Source organism: Saccostrea cucullata, unplaced genomic scaffold (genome assembly GCF_032062105.1).
Source record: "Saccostrea cucullata isolate Sc308-1 unplaced genomic scaffold, CSIRO_AGI_Scuc_v1 ctg117, whole genome shotgun sequence".
In the NCBI taxonomy this organism is placed as follows: domain Eukaryota; kingdom Metazoa; phylum Mollusca; class Bivalvia; order Ostreida; family Ostreidae; genus Saccostrea; species Saccostrea cuccullata.
The window spans coordinates 265,074-276,192 of record NW_026932623.1 but is presented as its reverse complement, the minus strand read 5'-3'; the positions used below and the strand labels follow the sequence as shown (position 1 = coordinate 276,192).

Sequence of the window (11,119 nt, the reverse complement as noted above, 5' to 3'; positions counted from 1 at the left end):
CTACAGTCTCGACAGAGACTTCTGGTTGGATATATTATGTAAAATGCTTTGAAAAATCACATATCTCAAAATCTTTGTGGGCGATGGTTGCAGAATAGATTTTCTGAAAGAAAATTCTAGTTTCTACTGAAAATTGATGTCTTCTGCAACTTTTTAAGAAAAAAAAAGGAAATACACAAGTTAATGATGTCGCAATTAGCATTTAGGAGGTCATATGAGAGAAACGATTTGCGTATTCCAGAAAGAATGAATTTTAATTTCTTATTTCACTTTCATATTTTTGAAAAATACAGGGCTTAATTTGTAAGGAAACTGTACCTTGTTCGCTATGTCACTCAACTGAAGTTAATACATATCCACTACTGGGCAATCCACGACTACCCAAACTATGTCACCATAAGAGGAAAACACCTCACGCTTCTCTTTAAATTATATTTTAATTTATTTCTTGTTTGCTACACATGGTAATAGGGATGGGTATTGCCGTAATTTTTGTATCGTGATATATCACAATTTTTTCCTAGAATATCAGGATATTTTTACAAACAATATTTACAATGATTTACAATGATTTCAAATGAAAATTCATTATTTTTCTTAAAATATGCTAGAAAAACAAAATTTCACTTATTTGAAATCATTATGTACATATAATTAATTATGTTTGGATGGTAAGATGCCGTTCTTTTCACCTTTTACTACAATTTTTAACTTTCTGTTATTGTAATTTGAAAGTTTGAACAAATAAATGAATAATATCAGGACTTTATAATATGTACCTAAATACCGGTATTTAGGTCTCCGTATCACGATACGTATCATGCAACCAAAAATTGCAATATACCGGTATACCGATAAAATCGCACATCCCTACATGGTAATAAACTTGAACATTGTTTTAAGTGATATAAATAATGTTAATGATAAGGGTTAGTTTTACACACTATTCAACTGATTAGTGTTAGTCTTGCACTTACCTGAGAGATTATAGGGTTAGTCCTTGCACAAGTATTCAACTGATTAGGGTTAGTCTTGCATCCTTTTGAGAGGTTAGGGTTAGTCCATGCACATTATTTGACTGATTAGGGTTGGACTAGTATCTGCTCAGGAGATTTCGTCTAAACATCTTAGTCCTTGTATAACATCCGAGAGATTAGGGTTTGTGACTTGTTCTTTTGGATAAATTAAGAAAATCAGTTGCTTCTCTAATTTTTGCAAGATTATAATTCATCTTCAATGACATCTTTGTTGGTTTGTTTACATGAAAGAATGGCTAAGTCCAAAAGAAAGGACATTAAGCATGTGCCACATGCCCTTCACTGACAATTATTTTTTGTCAATTTTTTCAATGAATAAACAATGTCTGTTCATTTTTTCAGAAAATGAGATAAAAAACTTAGTTTACAGGGTTGGACATTAACGTTAGTCCATTAGTCTCAGACTAATACATTTTCAGTCGGATTAATAAAAATTGTAGCTAATTAGTCCAAACAGACTAATAAAGTTTTCTTGGGGAAAAAAAAAGAATTGACTGATGTTCAAATTTTTGACAACTTTCACTTTCTAGCTTCTTGGCGGAAAGTTAGGTAATTCCGAGTCAATTCGATGCTTAATTTTAGGACTCATTGGTCAATCTCTACACAGAGTTATCGTTCCACTTAGTGAAGCGAACGACAACTCTGGGTAGAAATTGCTCATTTGTATGAAATTAAACATTTTAGCAATTATGATTTAGTATGACACATAAAGAAAAATGTCAGATGTTTAGATGATGTAATTATGTACATGTATAGGCCTAGAGAAAAATGAATGAGATCAGGAATACGATCGTAGCTCTATTTATTTATTTTTATTTTTGACAGACTCATAAAATTGACCGCGGACTAGTAAAAGTAAAGAAGCACTAGTCCGGTCGGACCATAGCCTAAAAATGTTAGTGTCGAACCCTGGTTTAAAAACAAAATTTTAAACTAAACTTTTAACCGTTGAATTTGATTTAAGGGTCAAAAAGGAAAAAAGACATATTTTAAATTTTTGTTCAATCGCTCATGTGATCTCCTATATACTGATGTCGCCTTTGACGACACTATCGGGGGGACCAGCAAAGTACAGTTCTTTCATTTTATTTTGAAATAGATGAAATGGAAGAAGGAAGTGAGAAAAAATTGCCATGTCAGAAATGTGGGGAACATCATCAAACTTTAAGACTGTCTCTTAGGAAAAGAACCAAGAAATGTTTCTCAAGATCAAAGGAAAGATTAGAAGAAGGTATGTTTTAATCTTGCTAAACAGATGGATAAAAATGAATGATGGAAAATGGGAAACTATGGAAGTATTGGATACTTCCTGTTTAGGAAAGAAAAGTATTGGAAAAACAATCTGAAATTATCTTATGCTATATCAATGAAATGATGTATATTTATGAACATTTGGTGATTTGTAAAGACTGGTCCACACTCTGCAGTAGTATTTAGTTCACCTTCTCAAAGTTGAGTTGAGCTAATGTCATGATGTAAGCATTAGTGTCTCAGATAAAATTTTTGTAGCAAGTCCATTCCCAAGTAACACAAGCCTATACCTGGACCAAATTTGCATGAGTGATGCATCAAATGATTTACAAAATGAAAAAAAGTGAAGATATCGAATTGTGTTTAATCTAAGAAATCAGCAAACTCTACAAATCCATGAATAGGGTATAACACAGACCCTAATTCAAAAGGTGAGACCAGATGTATTGGAGGGGTGTACTAGTAAAGTGAATGTAATGTTGAAAATAATCATTTTAGAATATCTCCCTCGCTCTCTCTCTCTCAGATAATATCACATCTGTCAGATGAGTAATGATAAATATATTTAGAAATAATATGTTTGATTGCATCACTTGTCAAAAATAGAGAGAGAAAAATCTGCTAATTGGTATGGTTCTCTTATGAAAATTAACTAAGCTGACTATAATTGCTGTGTGTATGATTATTGATCTTTTTCAGCTGTGGGTCCGAGTCATGAAGACTGGCTACAGAATGCTACATTACAGAGACTTGAAGGCAGAAAGAGAGAAGAGGAGAGGGATTTATTTACTTCTCCCTTGTCTCAGTGTTCCTCCCAACTCACACCAGATATCCTCAAATTCCACAGAGGAAGGACATTTGGTAATTGCAGAACTTTAATTGTCTTGTTGAACAGACTATTTTGACTCTTGTGATTTCACTTGAGGAATGAAATATATATTATGTATCTTTATAACTGCATATGTCTTCATTTTACCTCACCATAGTGACTAGGTGACCCATTGTCATCTGTTTTCATCCATTGTGCATCATCCATCTTGAGTTCATCTTTATAGAACATATTTAACTTCTTTTGAATAATTTAACCAGTTTTTACTATTTTTCGTGTATAGCACTTTTGAGTGTAGGGACACGAAATTTGTTATTATACCCCCCGCAAACAAAGTTTGGGGGGGTATATAGGAATCACCTTGTCCGTCTGTACGTCTGTCCATCTGTCTGTGCAAACATGTCCAGTCCATATCTTTCTTACGGAGGAACATTAGAATCTACTACTCCACACAAAGATTGCCCATGACCTAAGGGTGTGTCATGACCTTGACTCAAGGTCATTTGGGGAACTTCAAGGTCACTGGAAGAAAAATTTCATAATTCGTGTCTGGTCCATATCTTTCTTATGGATAAACTTGGTAGGTTCTCATTTCACACAAAGATTGCCCATGATCCAAGGGTGTGTCCTGACCTTGATCTAAGGTCATTTGGGGAAGTTCAAGGTCACTGGAAGAAAAATTTCATAATTCGTGTCCGGTCCACATCTTTTTTATAGATAAACTTTGAAGGTTCTCATTTCATTCAAAGATTGCCCATGCCCCAAGGGTGTATCATGACCTTGGCCCAAGGTCATTTGGGGGAGTGTAAGGTCACTGGAAGAAAAATTTCATAATTCATGTGTGATACATATCTTTATTATGGAAAAACTTACTTCTGAAAAACCCAGCGGGGGGTATTTTGTCCCGTTTGGACAGTTCTAGTTTTTCTTGTTTCTATCTCCCACAAACTCACAGGATGTGACAAAAAACATAAAAATTAAATTAATGCTATATTTACTCCTAGATGCTATCTTAGCTGAGTGTGTACATTCAAGGGAAAAAAGCCTGTACATTTCATACTGTAGACCATCATTAAAAATATTTTTGTTTGATGTACTCCATCCCATATTTTTCAAGGTGGGTAGGTAGACATTACTAGTAGGTAGTTTTTTTTTGCTAAACAGATCAGACAAAATGATATCTGTTATGAAAATCACAGACTGAGAAATTTATTGATGTTTTCATTCCACACTGGATAACCAAAGAAGAAATAATAAATTTCATCTATATTGCCATAAAAATTTCAATCAAAAAGCATTCTAGAGAAATAATATATCATAGAAACTGAAAAAAAAATTTAAGTGCTGAATAAATATGATCGGGTGGCGTGTTTTTGACGGGTAGGTCGGAGTACATCAAACAAATGAATTTTTATTGTTGACCCTTAATATTTCAACTTAGCATGTATTAAATAAACAATGGACTATTTGGCATGCATTGAATAACCATTAGTCAAGTCTTCCCAAAATAGCTACCAGTTCTGGATGGGGCCAGAAAAAGTTGTGATACTCAGGTGTCCATCATGGCCCATGGGCCTCTTGTTTTTTTCAATATTTTTAGAATCTTCCCCGGAAGTCTCCACATTTGAGCGACTTTTGAGTTCTCAGTCCACTACTAGCAGTCCAAGGGCTGATTGGCTGCAACCATCTCTTGGTCTAAGGTATGAAACAAAATCGGCTTGTGGGGGAATTGAAAATCCTGTGCATGAATATGTTTGCACAATTGATTTCACTGTAAATTATAACTCATGAAGTAATAGGGTTATGCATTAAGTTTGGTGCTTGTTTTTAACAAAATTAGTTTGATGTAGGAAAATGACTCTGTTGTTTGTTTATTTCAGTCCACAAGGTTGGGAGGTTGGGGCTTTATCCCAGACCATAACTTCGGAGGATGCTTTAATCAGAAGTCTGGGGATCACGGCTAACGATTCTATGACATCATGGACAAGTTCCTTGGCAACACCCTCCCATCTCACCATATCTCCAGCTGTCAAGCAAGGTATATCAATTCTGATGGAATTAGCTTGCTGTAAAATAATTTAGATGGAATGTTATTTCTTTGTTAAGTTGATTTCTCTTTTAGTAGTAAAATCTGCATTCAAAGAATGTTGCTAATTTTAATATTTAAATTGCTAATATATGTACATGAAATATACAACAATTTTTAAGATGGTAAATGCTCTAACAGTTGTGTGAAAGAGATGACCTTTTCTTTTATTTTGCCCCATACTAAATTCACCCACGTGCAGCAAAAGAGTCATTATAGGTCACTATAAGTCATTCTTTAATGACAGAAATCAACTAAATCTTCTTTCAAGAGATTTATATTCTTGAAACTTTTAAACAGCCAAGGGAATTTTGAAATGACAAAAATTAATGCATGGACAAAGAGAGATAATTTCAGAAAAATTATTCAGTAGCAGATATATTGGAGAAGGATGTTTGTGATGTGACTTTTGTGATTGAATAATTTTCTTGCTCAAAAGATTCATTATCTGGAAAGGTATGTGTGAATTTAGGAGGAAAATATATGTTAACTTGTGATCAGACCTTGAAATGAGCTTGCAATTTGTAATTGATAATGTTCTAGTTGTTCATTTGCTTCATTTTGATTGATGAAAGATTAAGAACTTAAAAGCTCTTATTCTTTCATCAGTCAAAATGATCAAAATGAAGCAAATAAACAACTAGAACACTGTGCTCAAACAAATTGAATTGCCAGGCATTAAGCTGAAAATCAAAATGGTTTATGTTTGAAGTCTTCACTTAGTACTTGTGCACCCAATCATTGAATCAGTTTTAGATATACATGTACAGTAAAACTCGTTTAGTACGAACACGGATATAGCAAATTCACGGATACAGCGAAGTTTTTCTGGGTCCCCGGCAAAATTCTTAACAAATCTTTGTAAAATTTTACGGTTATGACTAACTCTGATATAACGAATTTACGGATATAGCGAACTGATTTTGAGTCCCGTAGAGGTGAAATATAATGAAAGAGGTAGAGCCACTTTGGGCCTTATTTGGCCCTGAGAATTTCTGAAAATTCAAAACCGCTCAGTTAAGTTTGCAAATGCAGTACTTATCACTTGGAATGTTGGTGACCACATATCTATTAATTGTGACGTAATTTCACATCTAGTCAATGCATTATGACGTCATCAAATGCGTCATTTTCCTCATATCCTGTAAATTCCTTTGAAAAGACCTAAAGTTGAATTGTTTTTTCAATATTTCATATAGAGCACAACTTCTGATCCAAAATATGCCAATACATAATAAAAGGCCTATTTCTGAAGATCAAAAAACGTGTTTTATTTTTTGGATCATGGGCTGTGCTCATATTTTAATTCTTTGCTGAAGGTAGTCAAGTACGCTTATTTTCTGCAAATTTCAAGAGCATTGCAATTTCTCAAAGCCTGTTTTCAAATATTTGGATTCTCAAAACGAAATTCCATTATAGAACATGAAAGCACCAAGTGTCTACTTTATTTTGATGTATGAAAATGGAAAGAGGGTAATAGTTAATTAATTGATATAAGCACAGGGCCATTTTATGCATAAGATGGCTCTTCCTCTTTACATCTTTTATAACGAACTTTCAAATATTATTAAAATATTTGATAAATTTAACTGACTTTATTTCCTTTTTAGCTCACCTGAGCCGAAGGCTCAAGTGAGCTTTTCTGATCAAAATTTGTCCGTCGTCTGTCGTCGTTGTTGTCGTTGTCGTCGTTGTTGTCGTAAACATTTCACATTGTCATCTTCTCCTCAAGAACCACTGGGTCGATTTCAACCAAACTTGCCACAAAGTATCCTTGGGTGAAGGGGATTCAAGTTTGTTCAAATGAAGGGCCATGCCCTTATTCAAGGGGAGATAATTCAGAAATAGTGAAAATTTGATGCTATGTTTTAAAAATCTTCTTCTAAAGAACAATGTGCCAGGAAAGATGAAACTTATAGGGAAGCATCCTCAGGTAGTGTAGATTCAAGTTTGTTCAAATCATGACCCCCAGGGGTAGGATGGGGCCACAACGGCCAACCAAAGTTTTACATAGGAGTAAATAGGGAAAATCTTTAAAAATCTTCTTCTCAAGAACCACTGGGCCAGGAAAAATGAAACTCATGTGGAAGGATCCTCAGGTAGTGTAGATTCAAGTTTGTTCAAATTATGACCCCTTGGGGTAGGATGGGGCCAAAATGGCTGATCAAAGTTTTACATAGGTCTTGATAGGGAAATCTTTAAAGATCGTCTTCTCAAGTACTTCAGAGCCATGATTAGTGATATTTATATGGAATCATTCTCAGGTAGTGTTGATTCTAGTTTATTCAAATTATGACCCCCAGGGGTAGGGTAGGGTCACAATGGGGGATCCAAGTTTTACATTAAATATATATAAAAAAATCTTCTCCTCAAGAATAGCAAAGCCAAGATTAGTGATACCAGTATTTATATGGAAGCATTTACGGATAGTGCAGAATTAAGTTTGTTCAAATCCTGATTTTAAATGTATTAAAATCATGGCCCTTTGGGGTAGGGAGGGAAACAACGGGGAATCAAATTCAACTTTTTATGAAGTTATATATAGGAAGAAAATGTTTTTAAAATATCTTTTTATCAAGAACAGCAAAGTCATATGCTGTATTAATATGAAAGCATTCTCAAGTAGTATTAAATTCAACACACACCACCCCCCCCCCACCCCCCCCCCCCCCCCCCCCCCCCCCCCCCCCCCCCCCCCCCCGCGCGCCCCCCAAAATTCAAGCCCGATGTGCTCAGGTGAGCGCTGTGGCCCCTGGGCCTCTTGTTAGAATTAGTATATAAAATTCAATTCATAATAAAACAGTTATCGAAAATATGTTTTGTAATATTTGCTTCCCTAACATATTTGATAGTAATTCTTGAAGTAAAACATCCATATTGCGAATTCGCTATAATGGTTATATGAATTCGTTATACAGATATAGCGAATTACGGATATAGTGAATTAAATTCACAGGTCCCCAGGACTTCGCTATAACCGAGTTTGACTGTATACATTCTATTTTCAGATTCCTGTGAAAAAGAGTACACAGATTCAGAAAAACAGAAGGTAAATATGGAAAAAAAAATTGACCAAAGATTGTAAATTGAAAGAATTTAGAACTTCATATGACTCGTAATAGCTTTTAGTTATCATGAACCAAAGGTTTGAGGGGGCATTTCTAATAGAACTTTGTCCATTGTCTTTTTTGTAGAGGCATATTTATCAAAAGTATTAAAATTTTTACTTCTTCTTTATAATCACTTTATCAAGTGATTATTCCCATACATTTTTTAGATGAACGATTATATAAATTGTAATTTGTGAAAGATTTTGCAACGTTTGGTGACAAACAGTACTGTTTTGTTCACGTGATTCATGGTAAATGTTTCTTATACTAACCTTTCCAGAAAGTACCAAGGGCATTGTTTTCTCCAGGACTTGTTAAGAGTCAGGATGAACTGTGCTGTAGTTTTAATGAAGCAGAAAAGGCAGAATCAAAAGAAGATTTAGAAACTAACTCAAAGATAATAGTTGACATCCCTGTGAAATCTGAACCAACAGAGTGGGAGAGTGAGCCTATATTTTCTCAAGAACTCTTACCAGAGGATTCAAATACAATAGACGAGATTACGCCAAGTAAATGTGGAAAATCACCTAGCTGTTTAGAAAAAGGTCCATTGGTGGAACATAAAGCTGTGACCCTGAAGCAAGAGGTCATTGATGAAACCCTGTCTGATTTCTTTGATCCACCCTCTAAGTCTGTAGGAAAGCGTCGAGGTGCTCCAAACAGGGGACAGAAAAGGAAGTCGTGGGAGGATTCAGCTGTAAATGTTGGCGTTACTATAAATAATTCTCCCCTCTCGACATCTCCAGTGAAGGCTGTTAAGGATAGACCCAGCGCAGAAAAGTACAAGACTCCTGTGGAAAGTAACAAGAGGGTCAAGTCAATTCTATCTAACGAGAAGAGAAGGTCTGGACGATCAAGTACAAGGAAACGTGTGACCTTCAGTCATACTGAAGACACTGCTGAAGAATCTAACACAGTGAAGGAAGCTAATAATACAAACAAAGAACTTGATACAGTAATAAAGATGGAGATACCTGGTCAGTCTTTAGAACAAAACTCGTCTGACCTTCCAAGTCATCTGACATTGAGCAAGGAATTGGTCTCCCACTCAGAGAAACAAAGTGATGAGACTACTGAAGATGTAGATGATTTGTTCTCCCAAGTATCACCGACTTCATTGAATGAGATGTGTTCCCTTAATAATGAGAATCTATTAACATTTGATGAAAACACAGTGCACTCTAATACATTAACAAACAAAAGTGAAAAATCCCCCAAAATCACTGAAAACATCCAGAAACAACAAGTAAATTCTAATGACAAAGAACAAAGCAAAATAAAGTCAGAAGATCAGAAGAACATAAATTCTAAACAAAAGGAAACCCCAGTCAACTCTAATTTGTCCAGCCTTAGGTGTAAGAACAGAAAATTTTCATATCCTACCAGTAACCAGATCACAAAGTCATGCCCCAAGACTGTATATGGCTATAAAGAAGTGGAGTCACCTTTCCAAAGCCATCATGTGCCAGATGAACATGGTGATGGTTCCTTGGCGATACAGCAGGATGAAGCAGTGGTGAGTCAGAGACCAGAGATTGATGTCAACAGGCCGACACAGACTGAGAACCCCAAAGTCAGCTCAGTTCAAGGTAATAAACAGATAAGGAGATTATACTTAATTCTGTTTGAATTTGATAAAGGCTGTGATTCAGTTTAAAGAAATTCAACATGTTTATTTTTTGCCTCAGTTGGAATGCTGTTTTCCTTCTTCTCATTACGGATTTATTCTCACTGAAGTAATTTAAAATATCTGTAAATTCAATATACTAGAGATCATTATTACTGTAACATTTTACACTAAATTGTTAGAATTAGGGATGTCAACGAATATTCGAATATTCGAATATTCATTCGATAAGTTGATATTCGAATACAAATTTGTGATTCGAATATTCGGTTTTAGACTCTGAGATAAAAATCTGACAAATTTTATTTGAAATTGAATGAAGTTCGTACCGTTGACATGAATAAGATTTGATTTAAAAAAAAAAATTAAAAGACACTCCTGTTGGATTACTTTAAAAGTGTGAAGAGTGTAATTATTAGAATAAATAATTCTTTGATCATTTAATTAGTGGTATAACAGTACCAAGTACTTACAATCAGTTTGTATTGTTGTAAGGGCACAATTTTACAGAAAACACAAGGACCCCTTGTTAATGTATATATCATTAAAAATAATTATTGGATAATTAATTCACTAAAATTAATTGATTTTAATTTTTCTTCCATAGATAATTGTTTAGAGTGGTATAAATGTAGGAGTAAGTAGTGTAGACTTTGGTAAGACGATCAATTAATCTAGCTGGAACATATTTAAGAAGCTTTTGAATTTTCAAAAACAAATTTTCATTACATTTAGATGTATACTCTTCATATATTCTGTAAATTTAAAAAAAAATATATAATTACTTTGCATTTACAAAACTCTGTGTGAAATTTTATTTCAAAATAATGACTAAACATATACTTGTTGACAGGAGAGTTAAAATATATACTAAATTCTCTTAATAATGCAAAATGTATTTATTTTATCGAATATTCGAATATATTCGAATACTCCTGTCGAATATTCGAATATCAATTATTGACAATTTTGACATCCCTAGTTAGAATGGTAACAGGTACCTCCAAAAAACTTGATATACCTGGATTTGTACAAAATGAATTTATTGCTAGCACAATATTAAATTATTGAATTCTTTCAAGTTTATTCACAGTTTTATTCTATTTTGCCAGGGTTTCAGAAGTTCTCATCATTGCAGACAGTTGTCAAAAAGAAGGCAAGTTTTTGGAATAAATTTTT

At 34.1% G+C, this 11,119-nt stretch overlaps 1 protein-coding gene across 1 annotated transcript in view; it reads left to right on the top strand.

Moving 5' to 3' along the window:
* The first annotated feature begins 2,141 nt into the window (after positions 1 to 2,141).
* LOC134235658 (breast cancer type 2 susceptibility protein-like) overlaps positions 2,142 to 11,119 on the top strand; it is a 30,715-nt gene continuing 21,737 nt past the window's right edge. Inside the window, 7 exon segments of the mRNA XM_062717797.1 lie at positions 2,142 to 2,268; positions 2,988 to 3,149; positions 4,718 to 4,817; positions 4,998 to 5,155; positions 8,212 to 8,252; positions 8,594 to 9,902; positions 11,053 to 11,096. Of these exon segments, the coding sequence (XP_062573781.1) occupies positions 2,142 to 2,268; positions 2,988 to 3,149; positions 4,718 to 4,817; positions 4,998 to 5,155; positions 8,212 to 8,252; positions 8,594 to 9,902; positions 11,053 to 11,096 (1,941 nt within the window).